Here is a 21,618-nt window from a genome sequence, read left to right on the forward strand (position 1 = left end):
TTTGAACGAGAAATTGATGGTGTCGATGGAGACTACGTATTTTCGGGCGAAGTTCTGTAAAGTGGCGGTGAGGAACGCCTGAGGGAAGTAGAAACCGGAGATCCAGAAGACCGGGGGAATGCCTTGTTGTATCCACTTGATGAGGAAGTCGCATCTGGCGTTCAAATCGGCAACCCACGAACCTACGAAACATTGATGGGACAAGTTTTGTGCCAGTTTTATCGTACCTAGAGGTTTAAGAGAAGGGTAGGCCTTGCTAGCCCATAAGTCGGGCACCAAGTTGCTGTACAAGCTAAGGGACATCTTGTCGAGGGCTTCGGACATGACCACTAGACCTTTGATGGCTTTAAGGAGGTCCTTAAGGGTGCTTTGTATAACAGCAAGGAGTCGATTATAGCGAATAGCTTCTTGTATAAGAACGGTGTTAAGAGACTCTTCGTAGAGTACCGGATATCTAAAGAAACGAACGATTAGATTTGGTGATGGTGTTTCTGAAGACGCACTGTGTTGAAATATCTTCGAGACTGAAAAGTTTGGGTATGTTGGAAAGAATGGAAGACGCGCTACTGGCGATAATTTCTTCTTGACTGGCTGCTGCACCTCCGACTTGCTTTGGTTGTAGTGCTAGCAACGTGGACAAACAAGAGTATGTTTGGGCCTGTGCATATGTAATGTCAGCGTTCGGGTGCATTCCAAATAAGTCTGGATCGTCATTGATTGGAAAGGTTTTAATATAATCCAAATATTCGTAATAAGTTGACTCGGCGGGCAACTAGAACAGGCAAAATTAGATCAATTATTGGCTCAATATCTGCTCTTAATTAACTTGCCACAAAGCATACTTACTTGATGATAAAGCCCCAAAACATCAAAGACGTATCCAGGATCCACCACTTCCGGCTTGTAATAATCGGCTAAAATATTCATCAAGCATCTCCGATCCCAGTCATCCGTCACCCTCCCCCCGTAATTAATATGCCCCGCCGTGTACGTCAGAACTTTAAACGGGATTTCCGAATACTCCCACAGGAACATCTTCAACTGCGAAATACATATCTTCAAATCCCCGTCCGTATACTCATACGGTATATTAAAACCCAACGGGCCGAACTTCCTCCTCTCCAGCAACACCCCGTGAAACAAAGTCAGTGAGAACAGCAGCCACTTAAACGTAAAATTCTTGTCCCCTTCCCCGTGCAGCACCTCCAACAAATCCGACACCTGATTCGTGAAAGCTCGCAGAATATTCGCCTTGATTCCTCTCGGCGGCTCGATCGTCATCTTGCTCCCATTCTGGAGTATAGACACCGGGAAGAAGGGCGACGGCGTCGACGTCAACCAAATCCGGAAGTCCCTGTGGACGATCTCGGGCGATATGTTCTCGACGAGGCGCTCCAGCCGCGGCATCCAACTAGGCGCCAAGTGGCAGTTCTGGAAGAAAATCCACGAACCGAGCTCGGTCCCGTTGTGGAGCATCTTCTCGGCGATGGGTCCCTGTCCCTGACCCAGCGATATCGAGAACATGCGTTTGCCGAACTTCATCTTGTCGGCAAACTTGTAGAGGTCGGCGGCGGGGTCCGTCCCGGTCGACAACACGAAGATAAGAGGGGTAGTGGGGCCGGAATCCTTGAAGACGACGGCGAGGTCGGCGGTTTGGGGCTCGATGAAACGCTGGCCCATTTGGGCGGAAATATAATCCTGCATAGCGTTTGTTACCTTGTCGGCGCGGAGGCACTTCAAGACCATGATTTTCTGGAAGCTGGAGAATTTCTCGTCGAACGGCGAGGGGAGCTCCTCTCTAAACAAATGCGAACTAATTTAGGAATTTTCTGTCTCATTATAAATGAGAGAAATGGTACCTGTGGGGTTCCTGCGAGTCGAAGATCTCGCGATAATCCTCTTCGTAATCGGCGAACGTCTCGACGAAAGGGGCGAACTTAGGAAGGGTTTCCATGGCTAGAATTTCTTTCCAGGCTTTAGCAGATAGCCAGCCGGAGGCGGGATTGGGTTCGTCCTACAATAACATTACAGCTAGTGGTGTGCAGATATTAAAAATTGTACAGATATTGGGTTCCCTCCGGCTAGAAAATGATGCCATTCGTGGGCATCAATCCTCCCCTCGTCCATTAATATCCTGACGCACATCAAAAACGCAAACTGAAGTTTGTGCTTTTCGAATAAACTCCGGCAGACGTTGCTGTATAAGCTGAACGTGAAGTGTTCATTAATTATCTCAACTCTTTCATCGATATTCTCTGAAAATGGGCAGATGCATGTGGAGTTAATCAAACCGTCGTCTGATTATAAACTGAAACAGCGGATATTCATTTGCAGAGGACGTGCAGGGGCGTATTTACGCTTATCTTTTAATATCGAAAGGGATTTTTTTTAATAATTCATTGGTCGCATCTGGGTGTATCGTATCGTACGATTAATAAAAAATGATCTTGCTTTCGATGTAAAGAGATATATGTATACCTATAGTATTTCCAAAGAGCTATTGAAAATAAAAACAGGAACAAGTAGTATGAGTTCATAAAAAATTTAAAATAAAAAAATATTCAAAAACATGTAAACAGGAAATCAAAACGTATGAAATCGGGATCTAACTCGACGTCATAAATACGCCCTTGTCCCTATAGATTTCGATTAGTTATCCAACACCCACCCGATCGTTCCGTCTCGGCCATGCTCCCCGTAAAAATGCTAACAAACCATTCCAGCGAATATTGATACATGGGGTCGACGTTTGATAAATCGGACAAACAGAAAAACAATATTTGCGCCCTGTTTGCCACCGGAATATATTGTGCACGTGTGTTGTCGATATCTATCTGTGTAATTTCAGCAGCAACCACTTTATTCTGTGTATACAACAAATATAAATCCGAACATTGTAACAACAATACTACCTTTATGTCGTCGCTTTTAATCTTCGACGCCTCGAGTGTTATAACGAAGTCGAGATCGTCTAAAGGCGAACCTTCCATCGAACTCAACTTGTACAAAATTCGGTCTTCGATCTCTTTAAGTTCCTGCTTCATTTGAGTACTACCTACGATAAGTTGGCTTCTTTGGTCTTCCAAATCCGGGCGTTCTTGCATCACGACTAACGCTAGTAGTTGGTCTTGTAACCCGCTGGGTACTAGCGTAAAATTGACCAAAAGTACCTTCACGGACACCTCTGGAGTATAATGGGGGTTAGGTAGCTTCGTTGTCATATATAAGCGAAAATCGTCGTCGTAAGGTACCACCACGTCCCCCAGCTTCAGCATCCACGTCCCAGCCTGTTTAAATTTCTGACGCAACAAAACCGGATCTAGAGCCGGATCTAAATCTACCCCGATCCCTTCCACCAAAACAGGCTTGCCGAACCTCACAGCCGACTCCAAGTTCCTCTGCAGTTCCTTATCGGCCATTTTGCAAGTGGTCAAACCTTGGCTCTTTTCCGTGTTCTTCACCCACTTGTTAGCTTGTCCCTGTGGGTCGATAAACAAAGGCCAACGTTTCGAATTCGACACCAAAACGGCATTCTCAGTGGAGAAGTAGTCGCGCGGTAAACCGTCCAGTTGCCAGGCTCGGATCTGCACCGGCTCCGCCAAAATAGAAACGGGGTTAGGATCATGAGAACACGGAATCTTTTGTTCTTGGATAGCTTTAAGCCACTCAGACAATAACCCCCGTCTGTACTTGTCAGTGAACGGGGTGAGGTAAGCCACCGCGCCGGCACTTAACAAAATGTCGCCTGTTACATTGACCATGCTACCTTCGATACTTGAAATAGTGTTCAACCACCTGACTCTTTCATCCGACAGACCTGTGATGAGACGAACCGCGCGGCTCATTCTTTCCAGACAAATCTGAATACTAGCTTCCTTTTCTTCGCGGAAGGCGATTTTCGCCGCTAGTTTTTCCTGAAGCGAGCGCAAATTGTCCAACACCGCTTGCATTTTAGCCCTGGCTGCCGCCAGCGCCGCCTCCGTGACCGCCAAGTCTGCCTTAGCCGCCGCCAGGGCCGCCTTCTTCGGCGCCACTCTCTTATTCACGAAATAGTATTTGAACATCGCGTGCACCCACATGCAAAACGACTTGCAGGCCTTCGACACCTTCGCCACCTTCGCCGGCTGGAACTGCGCGTTCGTTACGTAACTCCGCAGCTTCTCGATCATCTCCTCCGTGATCGACTCCTTGTCGAAGTTCATCAGCGACGTCAGGAAGACCCCCGGGTCGCTCAGCATGTTGCGTCCCGGTTCCCAGTAGTCCAGGATCTTCTCTCCCGGCATCTTCCCGGGTAGTTTGTTCGGCTTGATCCCCTTGATTATGCAGATGGACTCGATCACGTAGATCACTCCGGCTGGTGGTCGTTTCATCGATCGCACCTCCGAGATGTCGTTTTTGTTGAGGGACTTGAGGCTGGCTTCGGCCGCTAGCAGATCGGGCATTGCCTCGTCTAGGTCGCGCTGAGCGTCTTCGGCGATGGTTTGGGTGTCGAGGGCTTTCTTGGACGCCTCGATCTCCTCCTTTTCTACTACTTCTTTGGTTTCTTCGGCGACGAGTTGGTCGCGAGCGATTTGCTCTATCATGGTCTCGGCGTCCAGCTTGGCGGCCTCGAGGGCGGGCTTCATCTCCTCGAGGCTGGCTTGGAGGATTTTCACCTCTTCGGCGGTGCTTTGGAGCTTGCCTAAACCTAAGCGGAAAGACGGAGGCAGATAATGAGTTATATTGGATTTAAAGGCGCAGAATAACTTTGTCTTTATATACGCAGTCTTCTTTTCTCAAAAAGAAAAAAAACTTAAAACATGTCTCAAATGGTATTTTTTACGGAAATATGAATTTTGCAATTATGCTCCGCCCTTCGGTCTAACAACAAATGAAAAATTTATCACAATTGAAATCTTTGACTTTTTGTTTACTTAATGCATATAGTTTTTATCTGATCTGTCAAAAGCCATATATATATAGCGTCCATTTATTCACTTAAGACTTTTTTGTGCTATTATAAAATTTAGTTATAGAGGATAACCATGCATACCGGTAGATAATCTCGTGACTCCTTCCGACAACGCCGTCCGTTTCTTTATCATCAAATCTGTATAACTCGAAAGTAGCTCTAGATAAGACGTGGGCGTCACATAATTATGCCTCGAGAGTTCTTGTTTGTATAAAACACTTGCATCGACGACGCTTGCGTGCATGAACTGACAAACCATGACGATGCCTTCGATAGTTCTCCGGTTTAAATTTAACTCAGAAATTTCCTCCAGGAATTGCAACGCGACGGACTACAACAGATTAAAAATTGAAGTTCCACACAAGTTCGAAATCTACCTGCAATGCTGTGTCCGGCCACTCACTGAACCAATCAATCGTGCAACAGTTCACCAGCGCCGGAAACTGCCGCAAACGCGCCCTAAAGATGTCACCTATAGGACTACAAAACCCCTCGCAATCAAACCAACTTTACAAAACCAGCCAGACCTCATCGTCACGACCGTGTGCAGATTGGCCCTCACCGTCTTCTGGTACGCCGCGAACAAATTGGACTTCGTAGCGGTGAGTCCCAATTCTTGGACTACCCCCTTCATCTCCTGGAAGATCTTGTCGAGTTCGTCCGGCTGGTAAATATTGGGCACGTCGCCCGAATTAAGTACGTTGTTCAAATCTTCGAGAAAAGTCTCAGTTTTTATTTGCGTGTCGGAGAACAAGAACACGGTTTCTCGCCGGTAGACTCCCGAGTTTAACATTAGTCCTTTGATGTCGTCGCGCCACTCGAACATTCCGTAGGTTTTGGAGATTTCGATTTGGAAGCAGAAACACTCGGCCATGAAGGTCGCCAGACGCGTCAGACTTTGTCGTCCTGGTGGAGTTATTTTATTAAATTAAGGGGTTAATTAAGGGTCGAGGGCTAATTACCCGACCCGCCGACTCCCAGAAGGAGGGCGTTCCCTAGGGGCTGGCGAATGACGCGGGAAATGCGGCACAGGTGCGAGATGGCGTCCAGGAAAAGGACGAGCTTCATGGGACGGGTTGATTGGTTGTTGTATTCATTGAGGTAGTAGTCGAGGACTTGGGACAGCTTAAATCGAACAAAACTGCGCGTAAGAATTTGCTATCGCGAAAAGGACATTTCAATGAGATCAGAATTGTGAAAGAGGAGCGATTTTTATTTTATTTTGCATCGAATGCGTGTATATTAAGACACTATTTCTGCAATTGTGTACCTTATGAAGCCAGGGTCTGGAAGCTGTCGATAGATACTTCAAAGCAAAGTTAAAACGTCGTAATTGAAATAAATCGACACGCTTCGTACCTATTTAATAGATTTAAAAGAAAATGATGAAAATGTAAATTTTTTTCTTCTTAAAGCTCAACATCATCACTTTTCTTTATCTCGCGAGGGTTAAGGGTCAGTCGAAGAACTTTTCACAATGAAGGAATTAATTCTTACCTTCGTAGTATCCGTGATCTCGTCGTACTCGCGATAGTCCGTCGTGGGGTCGATAAAATCGCCGAAAAACAGTATCTGACTCCCCAAAGCCTGCCCAGAATCCAAATTAAACCTCGTCTTAATTTTCTCCTTCAATAAATCAGCAAACCAATGTCGATCATCGTCGTTAACTAATCGATCTTGGAACACCCGACAGCACTCATGATACCACAGACGCACCAACAAATTAACATTCTTCACCCACAATAACGTCACCCTTCATCCCTACTCACCGCCATTTTCTCCGGATTGAACATGAGCATCCCCTGAAAAATCTTACTCAAGTCCCGCAAATTGAATGTATAATGCGTCTTGGCAGGCGTCGGAAGCAGCTCCCTCAGAATTGTGTTATAAACATTCAGCGTCGCATCCAGAATGGGCGAATACAACCCACCCAGGTCGTTATCAACGGGAATACGATCCATCCAAAATTTCAGTATCGTCCCGAATATTTTCCTCTAAACACACAAACCATTAATCTTAATTCGCCCACTCGACGCTAAATTAATTACTTGACTGTCGTCCTCCATTTCGATGAAAGCCAAGTAATGGAAGTGTCGCAGCAATCGAGCGGTTACCGGGTTCCTGCCGCCCCCGGGAGGACCCATCGCCACACAGAAGTTGGTGTCGATGATACTGCGGAAGTCGCCGATGTTCTTCCGGTCGTACCAACCTTACAAAGTTGTTAGAAATCATTCGGTTCAGTGATTCATTCTTTGTGTCGTGTACCGGAGAAAATGCGACAATATTAATAAATACTCACCACCGAAATCCATCCACTGTCGGATCAGTTCGATGGGAGGCTGCGCCCCGAATACCTCCAGAGCCGGCATATTAAAGTCGTCGATGAAGAAAACCTGACGTTTCAGGACGGGAGGCCCAAAGACTCCTTTACGTCTTCTGTCCAATTTCGCGTCGATCAGATCCTGCGACAATATTAGAAAAAAAATTCCGTTGTAGGAAAATGAGGTCGTTTGAAATAATTGAATGAGGATGGTATCGTAAGGATTCGTTTCTAATTCAGTGAGTATGGTTTGGTATTGCGCGACAACTGTATTTGGAGCACGGGAACGAAGTTCAGAGAAATTTTGTACGTTTGTCATTTACCTGCGTCTGGTTGGCCGAAGTCCTCGCCGAAAAACTCATAAAATCGCAGATAAACTTCTTATGCATACTCCTGCTCAACTTCCCCACCACCGTGAGCGACTTCCCGGTCCCCGTCGGGCCCACACACATCACGTTATCGTAGTTATTCAAAACGATCTCCATCATCTTCGCATTCCTCACGTTATCTATCGTTGGTACTTCGATATCTGGGTAGCTCATGTCGACCGTGATGACGTACTGCTCCACGTTGTCCATCCATCCGTACCACCGCGGCGGCATGGGGTTCCCATCGTCGGTGAGGTCCGTGAACCCCCCGTCATGCAAACAGTAATCGTACACCAGCCCATGTTCCGGGAACTCGGGTCCGTGTTCGAACCCTTTCATCCTGTCACGAATCCAACGGTCCATGATCAGTCGGCTACGATTATCGCAGGTGGCGCCGATGGTCCATATCACCGAAAAAACGACCCACGGTACCAGCAAACCGGCTGAAATGGTACCGTGTATTTCTTGTGAAAAATCGAAAACGACAAAGCGTACGTATTAGTTCTAGGAAAGGGGCGGCTGGGGGAGGTTTGTTGTCGCGCCCCGAGATGGGCGTAAGCCAGTAGTCCATCAGTCGGAGGAATTTGAAAAGGAGGGCGGAGTCCACGGAGGTGAGGATCTCGCGGAGCCGGCTCCGGAGCAGCTCAATTCCGGGGATGACGTAGAAGTTGATGAGTTCTCTGAGGGTTGCGATGTACGGGAACGCCAGCTTCCAAAGTAAATATATTGTTTTTCAATTCAATGGGCGATTTTTCCAACAACGTGAGGTTTATTTTAGGTCGCGAATATATTTCACATATGACGCCGTTGGTTAAATAAATCCTGCATAAATCTGTTCGTTAGTTAGTTTCGAATTTATTTGTGCTACGGAGTTCCATAAATCACTCGGATCGCGCTAAATCATGTGTAATTGTAAAGTGCATCTGAACGGATAACTTGATACCTATGCACGATGATTTGGAAAGCTAACCGGGATTGTCCTGTCGGACTATAAATAAATTTAACAATGTTGTTCGTATGTTCGTAGTGTGAGCTGAATGACGTTTAATAAATTGGAAAACAGTATAATAACCGATATTGTGGAAGCGGAACGTCTGACAGCTTCAAATTAATTACTTTTCCCTTTCATCGAGAGAAATTTAGAGAAATAAGTTCGGAGAAACAAGAGAACCGGGACAGAGACGGACTTGCCACCACCACAATCCATAAATTTCTTCCTAAACGTGCACCATTTTACTTTGATAATAACCCCAATCCTACTTGCTGCGCCAACCGATAAAACTCAAAATCGTAGAAAACCTACACAAGTTTCTCGACCTTCGCTCAAAGAGCGTACTACGACCCTGATTCTTACACGCCTACTTGAGAACAAATTGCCGCCCCCACAGCAATTTCTTACCTGCGGCAACCGCCGCACCCAACAATTAACGAACGGCTCCAATCCCAAAACCGCCGGTTCTAAATAAACCATGCCGCATCTCGAAACGGTGGCGGGCGAGGCGACCGCCAAATCCGCAACCTCGAACATCATCGTCATGGTATCCCGAAGCTTGATGATTTCCCCGCTACTCAAACACAACTTCTTGTTGTCGTCGAGGACGCTGTTCATGTTCTCGATCCAGATGGCGTCGACGGGACCGTCAAAAATGTACCAACGTTTCTCGGGACTCTCGGCGGCGACGCCGATGCGCACCAGGCACGGGAGGATCCCGTCCGTCCTGAGGGACAAAGGGTCACTTAAAAAAACAAGGACCTCGGAGAAGTTACCATTCGTGGGTCTGCAAATCGAATTCGCCGTACAGCTGACCCATGGTGATGGACTTGGGGTTGAGAACGTAGCTGTAGACCGTCCGGAAGGGCTGGCCGCTGGGCTGGGGCTCGCCCTCGAGGGAAGTCATGGCGGCCTTGAGTACCTCGTAGCACTAGACAAACATGCTAGTTGTATAATTACGTAAACGCCACCGTTCTTAGTCTAAAAGGTGCCCTACAGAATAAAATACTTTATGTACGGAATTATTATTATCGCTTGAAAACTTCCTCGTCCGCTTCTGCGAGCAATTCGCGCGAGAACGCCGCCCCCCGCCGCACGCACCTGCCGCATGTTGCCCGTCGCCGCCGCACGAGCGTGCGGCAGTTAGTGCGCGTCGCGACGTCGTGCACGATGCGCCACCTCCTGCAGCTCGCCGGCAACTTGTCCGGCGAGTTCGTCAACTCCACGTTCCCCCACGGCTACTACTGCGGCGCCTTCTTCTCGTACCTGCGCCTCCTCCACACTTACTACATTCCGGTGATCATCGGCGTCGGCTTCGTTGGCAACCTGCTCTCGTGCGTGGTGTTCTTGAGCAGCCACCTGAAGATGCGTAGTTCGAGCTGCTACCTGGCGGCGCTGGCCGCCGCCGACTTCGGCTTCCTGTGCGTCGTGCTGGTGGTGCACTGCAGCTTCAACGACGTCTTCGACTTGTATAACACGGACGGCTGGTGCCAGTTCTTCGTCTATGTGAGCTCGGTGTGCGCCTCGTTGAGCGTCTGGCTGATCGTGGCCTTCACGGTGGAGAGGTTCATAGCGGTGCAGTGGCCGCTGCAGAGGCCGCACATCTGCACGGTGTCCAGGGCGAAGGCGGTGGTGCTGGGGCTGACGGCGCTGGCGATGGTGTCGCAGGTAGTGGCGGTTTTACGAAGGTTGTTTTCGTTATGGAAACCACGAGTTCAAAATTTTTCAAAAATGAAGCGTTTTGGCTCAAAAGCCACTACAAAAGTGGCGGGATTAGCAATTTGAAAATTATGAAAGTATGGGGTGATATTTTCTTCTCGATTGATCTGTAGGCACATAACTGCCAAACTATTTTTGTTTACAATCATAACTGTAAAGATTTAGTATCAACAAATGTGGCCAATTATTTTTTCCTGATGTTTTTTACTTTCTACGATGCGACGCAAAAGAATCGAATGCTTGTTATTCTTCAGTTCGTAAGAAAAAAACTGAAGGTTTCACGTTTCCGTCTGTCCGTTTCTACGCCATTTTTTAGCAATTTTATTAAAGACATTGAAATACCAATTGATGTTTGATCATATTAAAAAAATTTGACGTAATATTAAAATATTTTTAAGGAAAATTATTCCAAATACCTGTCTGCTTGAATCTGTGGTTTACCAATACTTCTATTTTTTTAACGCTACGTATGCGATTTCAGTCTTGACCATAAAATATTGTAAAATTTTTACTTCCGAGCGTAACCTTAGGAAGTATTGTAATCGAGTCCATCGGGCGATTGGCTACATTCTTATTTTTCAGACGTTTCATGACACCTAGAGTCTGTCTGTCTGTCTCTCTGCCGTGTGTTTGGAGTTTATTAGTAAGATAATCTTCGAAACTACCGGACCGATTATTGTCAAATTTTGTACGTATGTTAGAAATGTTATGTATGTGATAAAACGCTAACCAAAATTTGTTTGCTCACCCCCACCAATAATGGAATGACGTTATCTGCAAATTTTACAACAATAAATGTTATTTAACTCTTATAAAATAACGTACTCCTCCATTTGTGGTTTATGAATCTGTGTTTTTACTTTAGGCATATAGATTCTTGAAAAAAAATAAAAATTAAAGATGTATAACAACTTTTCGAATTTTTTATTTTTCGGCTTTTCGATTTCTCGACTTTATAACTTTCGAATTTTCCATTTCTCGATATTTTAAAATTTTTATTTTTTCGAGTTTCTAAATTTGAGATTATTCAATTTTTTGAATTCGCCATTTTTTGATTCTTTAATTTTACAATTTTTTAAATTTTAGATTTTTCGATTTCTCGGTTTCTACATTTTTCTCAATTTCACGATTGTTCGTTGTTTCGATTTTTCGATATTTCTATTTTTCAGTTTGTCGAATTTATAAATTTTTGATTTTCCAGTTTATTGATTTTTTAGGTTTTTTTACATTTTGTTTTAAATCTTACATTTTTCGAGTTTTGATTTTCTAATTTTTTGATTTTTTAAATTTTCGATTTTTTGCGACTTCGATTATTTGACTTCTAGATTTTTCAGTTTTTTTTACTTTTTGGACTCTTTGTTGATATTTTAATTTTTAATTTTTAAAAATTTTCAGTTTTTCGAAATTTTAAATTTTAAACATTTCAGTTTTTCTATTTTTAACTTTTCGATTTTCGCCTATTTCGAATTCTCGATCTTATGATGTTTCATTACATGAATTTTTCAATTTCTTCATTTTTCAGTTTTTCGATTTTTCGATTATTCGATTTTTTAAATTTTGGATTTTTTGATTTCTCGTTTTTGAATTTTAGGTTTTTCGACTTTTGAATTTTTAATTTTCTAATTTTTCACTTTTTCGATATTTTGATGTTTCGATTTCTCGATTATTCAGTTTTTCAATTCCTCAATTTTTCAGTTTTTTAAATTTTAGATTTTTCGATTTCTCGATTTTTCGATTTTTCAGTTTGTCGAATTTACGATTTTTTTATTCGATTACTTGACAGCAAGATTTTCCGATTAAAATTTTTTTTTTACTTTTCAGTTTTTAGATTTCTGTTTTCCAAGTTCTTGGAAGCTATTTGGAATTTGCTGGATTTGTTGGCCCGCACTTCAAGGACGAGGGAAGTTCTGTCGAAATAACCTGTCACCAACTTTAACAAAAGCTGCCTTGATTAAAACTTATTTCTTATCCACTTCAACAACTTCATGACGTTATCTCAAACATTCATTAAGTCTTCATTAATACTTCCATCATATTGAACACTGCTGTAGGTACTATTTTTCATCAAATAATGATAACATTTGTAAATTTCCAAATTTATGTTTCTAAATCAAAATTTAGAATCGTGATTAAATTTTAACCGAAACTCGATAGAAGTTTACAGCATCAGCCAAACACGGTTGTACATTATATTTTTTCTACGACCACCAGTTTATCGATCCAGTGCTTGGTTAAAGAAGGAATTTAATCACCAGTGGCACAAAAATATTTAGTTACGGTATTATTTTGAAAAACTTTTGAATTCGTTGGTTTTTCAAAATAAATTAACAAGAATTGTCAAAAAGCAACTTTTAAAGACCTGAAGATGGCCAATTAATTGGCTGAAAGGGCTCGCCAAAAGTCACAATCGCGATTTAAATAACACACACAATTCCTCGCAGGTGTACCTATTCTGGATCGCCGGGGTCATCCAGAAGGAAGACGATAAACCCGAATGCGAAATGAGGCCTACCTATTTCGAGTTTATGAAGATAGTTAATTTCGTGGACACCGTGGCGACGTTGATCGTGCCCTTTGTGCTCATCGTTACGATGAATATGATGATTGGAAGAAATTTGTTGTTGTTTAGGAGGCGGCTCCAGGCGAGCTCGATTGACGAGTATCTGGACACAGAAACGGACAAAACGGAGTTGCAGCACTCGAACGCCCAGGTAAATAATAACTAATCTCTGCGATTATTTGAGCGGAAACTCGATTAAAGAACTCCGAGAGTGAGTTTATCGTTGTGGATTTGTGCAGAGTTTATACGAGGAAGTTACTAATGCTGTATACATGTCGTACTTAATGGTAAACAGGAGTCATACAATTTAGCCAAAAATAACAAATTTCGTTGTGTAAGAGGTGTTAGTCAAGTTTAGGGTCGTTTATTTGCGTTCGAAGTGGTAATAAACATGGGTTAAAAGTACTATTGACGTTTCCAGTTTGAAATGTTTGGGGCGTTTTAGGTTCGAACTTGTGGGTTGTTTGAAATGTCATCATAATATAAAAACCCAACACACTATCTAATGCAATCTAATCTGATTCTTGATCGGATGGTAAACAAATTGATTATTTCCTGTACACACAGCGGAGATCACATCTGTTCAACTCCATCACGACTTCACGAGTGTGATGGATTCTTTTCTCATAGTTATGGTAGTTGGTGACAGCTGAGCATTTGTTGCGATATAAACTGTCCTCATTTTCGCTACGTCCGTGAAAGTCTACCGCCCTAACGAAGTCAATCCCATCAAAGCCTTTTACGAGTTCAGTCCTCTAAAATTGATCTCAATTTTCTCAATAAAACTCGGTAATACTTCGCTTTTCCACAAATCAAATTTACTCGAAATTCAATCAAAAGTAGCTTCGTCTTTGTCAGTGTTCATCACAAAGCTTATTTCAAGTGCGATCCTTTTGTAAGTAATACGCGTCTAAAAGATTTACTCCGGACCGTAAATATTTACACTAATAAATGGCCGTGGCGATTTTACCATCAAAAGTTAACGTGTTTGCGCAAGGACCAACTTCCCAAATTGATTCAAAACAAAGAGCAGCGGCGCGTGAATTTTTTTCGCCCAAACTCCGGAGATTATTACTTAATGTAACAGAAAATCCGGCGCTAATCCGCCCCTTGTCACCATCGCGTCGTAAATTTGATACACTAATAATCGCCAAAGTAAATTCCGAGGCTTAATGTCGTTTTTACGATATCTATTAATGAACGGAATATTCACACACAGTGGGTTGAAGTAATTTTTTAGTAACAATTTAGTCGACGAGGCGGCGGTCGAGTGGCCGATTCGTCCGAGCAAATTAAATTTCTCGATTTAAATCTGCGTTCATGTGACGCACCCTTCCAATTTTCTTATCGATTTTTACCCCCCCGCGAACCGTCCATCAATTCGACATCGAATTAGTCGGCTGTTTTGAATGCCCGCGACGTAGGTGTAAAGGATGATTAATCAACCAGCATTACAAGGACTAGTTTATTTTTTTCGATCGGAATCGTACGGGTTCCGGAAAAAAAGCCATTTTTCCGTGTTGTTTTGCGCGCTTTTATTATCAAATCACATTTTGTTTGCGTTGTATTAAAATTAGAATCTTTTAAACACTTCGCGGATTGTTGAGAGTTTACGCAGCAAAAATTGATACGAATATCCGTTTGATTTATGTGGTGAGTCATGGGAATGGTGATTTTGTGAGCAGTTTTGTTGTGACTAGGAGCTAATTGCTTAGTGGAAGTTGGGGCAAGTTTAATCATAAAGTTAAGCCGAGATTAACTCGTGAAGTCGAGTAGGTTTTTATTAAGGGATAATTTAGAAAAAGGGGCAAGTTTAGAGTAACAGAATCGCTTATAAACACATGCTGTTAAGTGACAAATATTTCTGTGTCTAGTCCGACCAACAACATGTTTGTGTCACTCGCAGTCATACCAACTGAATAACTGAATAGAACAAAACGCTGCACTCCTGCAAAGGATGTATAATTAACTCCTTTTTAAAACTAAGCGATCCTGCGTCTAATATCGTCGCAATCTTTGCCCTCAAACCTAAAAGCTCATTATGTGCGAAAAGCTCTCGTCGGACAAAAGCTCCGACAAGTCTTTTAAAATGTAGATTATTGCAAATACGCCCGGAATTTTAACGAGCTCTCGTCATTTTTGTGCCCCTTATCGCGAAAGCTCAAGCTGCCTAAACCGCGCCAACTTTTCAATAATCCTAATCGCCGTCGGTACTCACGCGTAATTACACGAGTGCATTTTTACATAAAATGCGGCCATATGGATGTGACGCTATTTATCAGTCGAAACAACACTCTACTAATGGAAAAACACGTTAACGTCACGACCCAGAAAAACGCTAAGAAATGTGCTTTATTTTCCAGAGCGGAAGTTCCAACAGACGGCAGGGCTCCCAGCAATCCCACATCTCGCAAAAATCCAATCCGTGGCGGTCCATCAAGAAATTCAACAATAACCAGCTGGAGAGGTGTCCTTGTATACGTGAGTGTTTTCAAGTTTAGTTCGAGTTATTGGAATTTTAGACTCTCGTTATGAAGTGATTAGAGGATAATTGAAGGTAGGACGGTATTGCTTTCTGTAGTTCAAAGCTCGACGATATTTGTTGTGTAACGTGGTGAAGTTTTCAACCAAATATTTGACGGCTCACCGCAGGATATTAAAGCGGAATTTCTGGAGGACGTAATTGTAATAACGTGGCGTCAAATGGAACGTCCACGTACGGTTATTTTATTCGATGCAAGTGGGTGGTCTGATTAAAATTTGCCTAACCGGTGTGTTGATTTTGTTAAATGTGAGTGCTTCGGTGCTTTCTCTTGTATTCGCTACGGTGCTTGCAACACCGGCTGCGTTTTATTGTTTTATGAAATCTATAAAGCATGGATAGTTTGACTCCCGAAAATTTGAAAAATCGAGAAATCGAAAACTTGAAAAATCGAGAAATCTCAAACACCGAAAAGTGGAAAAATGTAAAATTGAGAAATCGGAAAATTAAAAAAAAATTTTAACTCAAAAAATTGAAGAATAGAAATATTGAGAACTAAAAAATGGAACAATCGAGAAATGGAGAAATCTCTAAAATTTAAAAAATTTAAAAATTATAATATCAAAAAAGTGGTGAATCGAAAAATTTTAAACATCGAGAAATCGAAAAACACCAAAAATCTAAAAATTGAAAAACCGATCGGAAGATCCAAAATTTAAAAAACCGGAACAATGGAAAATCAATAAACGGAAAAATCAAAAACTTTAGAATTCAAAAAAATTGAGAAATCGAAAAATCTAGAATTTTAAAAATTCGAAAATTAAAATTTCGAGAAGTTAAAAAATCGAGAAACTGAAACATCGAAAAATCGAAAATTTGAAAAATCCAAAATTTAAAAATCGAAACATCAAAATGTCGAAAAAATCGAAAAGTTGAAAAACCGAGAAATCGAAAAATCTATAATTTAAAAAATCGAAAAACTGAAAATTTAGAAATTGAACAATTTAAAACTCAAATGACGAAAAATTTGAGAATCGAAAAACTGAAAAATCGGGACATCCAAAAATTGAAAAACTGAAACAGGGGAAAACGAAACAAAAATATCGAGAAATCGAGAAATCGAAAAGTCGAAAAATCGAGAACTCGAAAAAATCGAGAAGTTAAAAATTGAAAAATTTTAAATATTATAGAAATCCAGCAATCGAAAAATTCAATAATCGGAAAATCGAAACATCGAAATCTCAATAAATCGGGAACTCGGAAGATTGAAAAATCGAAAAATTTAAAAATTCGAAGAGTTGAAAAACTGAAATATTGAGGAACTGAAAAATCGAGAAATTAGAAAATCTAAAGTTTTCAAAATTGAAAAATTATAATACGTATTGAACAATAATTGTACAATCGAAAAATTGAAAAATTGAGAGTTCAAAACACAAAAAAATCCAAAAATTGAGAAACTGAAAAAACTAAAATTTAAAAATCGAAACATTGAAAAAACGAAGAAAAATTGAAGAATCGAAAAATTGAAAAATCCGAAAACTCAAACATTGAAAAATTGGGAAATCGAATAATTGAAAATCCAACAATCGAAAAATTCCAAATCCTAAAAATCGAAAAACTGAAGAACTGCAAATTCGAAAAATCGAGAAATCGAAAAATCGATTAATCAAAAAATTGAGAAAACGAAAAAATGTAAAAATTGAAGAATCCAAAAATTGAAAAACCCTAAAACTGAAACAACGGAAAATTGAGAAATCGAAAAATAAAAAATCGGGAAATTGGAAATTTTAAAAATCGAGGAATTGAAGAATAAAAAATTTCAAAAATCCCAAAACTATTTTTTTTTTTCAATAGAAAAATTGACTAATCGATAAATTGAAAAATTAAAGAAAAAACTGAAAAATCGCAAAACTGAAATATCGTAAAACTGTTATACCCCTACAATTTTGATTTTTTTTTCCCAAAAATCTTGATGTCTAGGATCAAAACAGACTGACACTCAGACAAACGGAAACGGGAGACTTAAATTGAAACCAACTGGTTTGAGGAAAATAATAGTCTCAATGGAAATTCCCAGTTAAAACTTTTCGCTTGAAACTGACGATTTGAAACGAGCTCTTTGCATGTTTAATAACTGGAAGCACTTCTGCAACAGTTGAAACAGAAAACATGAAGTTGAAAATTAAAATTTACTAATAAACTTGCGGAAATACGAAATGAAACTCTTATTAAACAAAGAGTTCAACTTTTGCATGGATATTATACCTCAAGTTTGCAGCGTATATTATTATTTTAATATTTATTATATCCATACATCATTTGTTACGTTTACACTGTCGGCACTGTGCGTAATAATTATAAAATATGTATTCTTGTTGAACAGATCGGATGTTATCGGAGTTAATTCCCCTTAAGAAAACAAACTAACTAACAAATAAATAAAACAAATAAAATCTAAATTTGTACAAGTCTGTAAACCCCATTAACGTTCTCCTTTCTTTCAGATATAAAAATGTCCGCTCGGAACGTGGCGTCCGCGAAAAGCCAGCAGAACATAACCAAAATGCTTCTTCTGATATCTTCTGTGTTCGTAGCACTCAACTCACCCAGGTGGGTGTCACCTAATCACCGAAATTACCACCAAACCCCTCATTTAATTGCCAATCCGATAATTATCCAAAGCGGCATCAAAACGAAACCTGAACCTCTCATCCCATCATCATCATCCTCGATTTTTATGCCCGTGTTTAAATCGAGATGTTTATAAAAGTCTCCAACATCAACATTAGAATATTTGAGATTTTTTCTTACGCAATCACTGTCATTTTCATGAGAAATGTGCGTTTAAATAGAATCGCTTTTTTATAATTCGTAATTTCTCTTTTCCAGTTATGTAATCCGCCTGTCGGTGTATTTCGGTTTCACGCTCCAGGAGAAGGAGCCGCCTGAAACCCTCTACTGCGTACAGCAGTTGGCCATGTTGCTTTATTACACCAACTTCAGCATAAACTTCTTGCTTTACGCCATGTGCGGGGTGACGTTCCGACGTTGTTTATGGCAACTTTTGAGGAGCAACTTGAAGAGATTAGCGGGAACACCGTTTTATAGTAAATGGTAAGACAACAATCTGGTTGAGATGGCTGTAGTGCTTTTACAAAACGTCGCCCGGAATTATAAACTGCGACGCAAGTTAGGGAGTTTTGGTGATCCAATGCGGGTTTCGGGCCACACTGGCGATGTAATCGGTGCTTTCACGGCAAAGATCAAAGGCAAAATGTTGAATCAAAGCCGTTGCACCGATGCGATTCACTTTAATCAGGGTCATATTGTGACCAAATTACCTCAGCTCAGCGACATCGCGGTTTACTTTGCTTTTTACAAATCTAGTGCACGTGTTTTTTTTTCTTACTTCCAGTGGGGATGTTTTAACACTAATAACAAGTTCCTTGTTCATGCTAATCAGTTTGACATTTCTGGTTATTTTTTTTTATGTTTTAAATAAATTAAAAATTAGTCGAAGGTAATTTCAACTGAATTTAGTGGCAGAAACGAAACATCAAAAGAACGAGAAACCGAAAAGTCGAGAAGTCGAAAAATTCAGAAATCCAAATGGCCCAAAATGGAAAAACCGAAAAGTTAAAAAATGATAAATTAAAGAATTTAGAATTAAAAAAAAACGATTAATTGAAAACGATTAATTGAAAAATTGAAAAATAGAAATCTCCATAAATCCAGAAGTCGAAATATTGAAAAATCGAAAAACTAAAAAATTTAAAAACCGAAAAATTGAAAAATCGAAAACCGAGAAATCGAAAAATCAAAAATTTAAAAAATCGACAAATTGAAGAATCGAAAAACTGAAAAATAGACAAATTGAAAAATTTCAAAACTGAAATGACGAAAAATTGGGAAATCGAAAAACTGAAAAACTCGAACTTCAAAAATTGAAAAATCGAACGATAGAGAAATTGGAACATAAAAAATGAAAAATCTAATATTCGAAAAACTGAAATATAGAAATATCAAAGAAATGAAAAATTGGGAAATTCAAAAATCTAACATTTTAAAAATTAAAAAAAAAGTCGAGAAATTAAGTCGAGAATTCGAAAAAATCAGAAAGTTAAAAATTGAAAAACTGTAAAATTTGAAATTAAAAACAATTTTAAATCCAAAAATGGAAAAATTGAAATTCCGAAATCTCTATAAATCGAGAACTCGAAAAATTGAAAAATCGAAAAATTTAAAAACCGGAAACTTGAATCGAAAAATCAAAAATTTTAAAAATCGAAAAATTGTAAGATCAAGAAACCGAAACATTAAAAAACTGAAAAATCTAAAATTTAAAAATTCGAAAAATTGAAGAATAGAATTGTCGAAGAAGTAAAAAATTAAATCAAGAAACGGAGGAATCTAAAATTTAAAAAAATAAAAATTAAAATATCGAAAAAGTGAAAACGAAAAATTGAAAAATCGAAAAATCTAAAACCGAGAAGTCGAAAAATCGAAAGAACGAGATATTGAAAGATTTAAAAACTGAAAAATATAAAGTTTAAAAATTCGAAAATTTGAAAAATAGAAATATCGAAGAACTGAAAAATCGAAAAATTAAAGAATAGAAATCACAATAAATCGAGACCTCGAAAAATTGGAAATTCGAAAAAGTGAAAGATGGAAAAATTTAAAAACCGTAAAATTGAAAAATCGAAAAATCAATCATAAATTTCAGAAAATAAAAAATTTAAAAAATTCCGAAAATCTAAAACCCACAAATTGAAAAATGGAAATCTCAATAAACCGGGAATTCGAGAGATTGGAAAATCAAAAAATTGAAAGATCGAGAAATAGAAACTTCAAAAAACTGGAAAGTCTAAATGTTTAAAAATTCTAAAATTTGAAAAATGAAAAAATAAAAATCTCAGTAAATCGAGAACTCGAAAGATTGGAAAATCGAAAAAGCGAAAAATGAAAAAATTCTGAAACCAAAACATTGAAAAATCGAAAAATCAAAAGTTTAAAAATTCGAAAATTTCAAAAATATAAATATCGAAGAACTGAAGAGTCAAGAAATCGAAAAATCTAATATTTAAAGAATTGAAGAATCGAAAAATTGAAAAATTGAGAAATCGGGACATTAAAAAATTGAAATATTGAAAAATCTCAAAACTGAAATATCGAAAAATTGAGAAATCGCAGAATTAAAAAAGTGGAAAGTTCCAAAACTGCAGCATCGAAAAATTGAGAAATGAAAAATTTTGGTTAGTGTTTTAGCATCTGCATGATATTCTTAGCATACATATAAAATTTGACAACAATTGGTCCTATAGTTTGGAAGATTATTTGTCTAATAAAAATCCGGGCAGACGGCAGGCAGATATACAGACGGAAACGGGCGACCTACTTTTTCGTACTCTAGGAGTTATGCAATCGCAAAAGACATAAAAATAACCCGATGGCCTCGATTAAAATACTTAGCTTACGCTCGAGAAGTAAAATGTAAAAGTTGTCAAATAACTGCAAAACAAACATTTTTTTTTAATAAATTTCACATCTTACTAGACGACTTTTTATCGATCATATGATGTGGTATTTCTCGAGGGAAACAAATCTAGTCGTCTACACAATGTAACCGTCCAACTATAAGAAAGGTCAATGGCAGATCTTTAAATTTAGCCCCTCACATAGTCAAACTAAACTAAACTTAAGTAGCGACTTTAAAAACGCAAAAGTAAACATAAACTCTTTTAACATCAGGTTACACAAAAACCTGACGCCGACATTTTAAATATAAGCATCAAACTTTTTTTTAATTACGATGATGGAAATGTAAGTATAATAACGACAAACATAAACAGCGTTATTTTTAGGGTCTCCACTTCGCTTGAATGACCAGTTCGGAAAGACCCCTCGCAACTTAGCTTTATTAACATCCCGATTATTATCACTTATCCGTTATGATGATTCAAATCTATTTTTATTTAACACTAGTCCATCGCTTTTTTTCCTTTTCCAGAAAGAACTGACCGAAACCAGAGGGTCCACACCAAGCGTGATCAGCGAAGAATTTTGATATTTTTTAACCTTGTTGAACGTTGAACGTTCCACCACAAAAATGTATGTCCTCGATGTTGGAATAAATGATTTAAAAATTGCTCCCCGACATTCATTATTCACTCGTTTTTATTGACGGAGGCGAGGCGAAACGAATGAATTGCGTAAATAAATTAACG

General features: G+C 39.7%; 2 protein-coding genes across 3 annotated transcripts in view; one reads left to right on the forward strand and one right to left on the reverse strand.

Moving 5' to 3' along the window:
• The window catches only part of LOC135141032 (dynein axonemal heavy chain 1-like), a 29,184-nt gene that overhangs the window by 448 nt on the left and 7,118 nt on the right, over positions 1-21,618 (reverse strand). The window contains exons 17-36 of one of the 2 annotated variants that reach the window (XM_064071845.1): positions 9,407-9,561; positions 9,039-9,357; positions 8,135-8,348; positions 7,595-8,082; positions 7,251-7,413; positions 7,000-7,160; positions 6,721-6,945; positions 6,449-6,682; positions 5,914-6,076; positions 5,479-5,857; positions 5,329-5,431; positions 5,033-5,282; positions 2,913-4,687; positions 2,669-2,864; positions 2,062-2,255; positions 1,860-2,014; positions 847-1,798; positions 504-772; positions 228-454; positions 1-182 (exon numbers count right to left, since the gene is read on the reverse strand). In XM_064071845.1, coding sequence (XP_063927915.1) covers positions 1-182; positions 228-454; positions 504-772; positions 847-1,798; positions 1,860-2,014; positions 2,062-2,255; positions 2,669-2,864; positions 2,913-4,687; positions 5,033-5,282; positions 5,329-5,431; positions 5,479-5,857; positions 5,914-6,076; positions 6,449-6,682; positions 6,721-6,945; positions 7,000-7,160; positions 7,251-7,413; positions 7,595-8,082; positions 8,135-8,348; positions 9,039-9,357; positions 9,407-9,561 — 6,804 coding nt within the window. Of the gene's footprint in view, positions 183-227; positions 455-503; positions 773-846; positions 1,814-1,859; positions 2,015-2,061; positions 2,256-2,668; positions 2,865-2,912; positions 4,688-5,032; positions 5,283-5,328; positions 5,432-5,478; positions 5,858-5,913; positions 6,077-6,448; positions 6,683-6,720; positions 6,946-6,999; positions 7,161-7,250; positions 7,414-7,594; positions 8,083-8,134; positions 8,349-9,038; positions 9,358-9,406; positions 9,562-21,618 lie in introns of both variants that reach the window. The other variant, XM_064071844.1, reaches the window with a different exon arrangement.
• Cnmar (CNMamide Receptor) lies at positions 9,765-21,540 on the forward strand. The gene is made up of 6 exons (XM_064071847.1): positions 9,765-10,298; positions 12,791-13,060; positions 15,273-15,390; positions 17,896-18,001; positions 18,281-18,505; positions 21,402-21,540. Coding segments are annotated over exons 1-6 (1,218 nt in total). The 5' UTR covers positions 9,765-9,800; the 3' UTR covers positions 21,403-21,540.

The sequence above is a fragment of the Zophobas morio genome, unplaced genomic scaffold (genome assembly GCF_036711695.1).
Source record: "Zophobas morio isolate AGI-343-1 ecotype UQ-CSIRO unplaced genomic scaffold, CSIRO_AGI_Zmor_V1 ptg000041l, whole genome shotgun sequence".
NCBI classification, from domain to species: Eukaryota; Metazoa; Arthropoda; class Insecta; order Coleoptera; family Tenebrionidae; genus Zophobas; species Zophobas morio.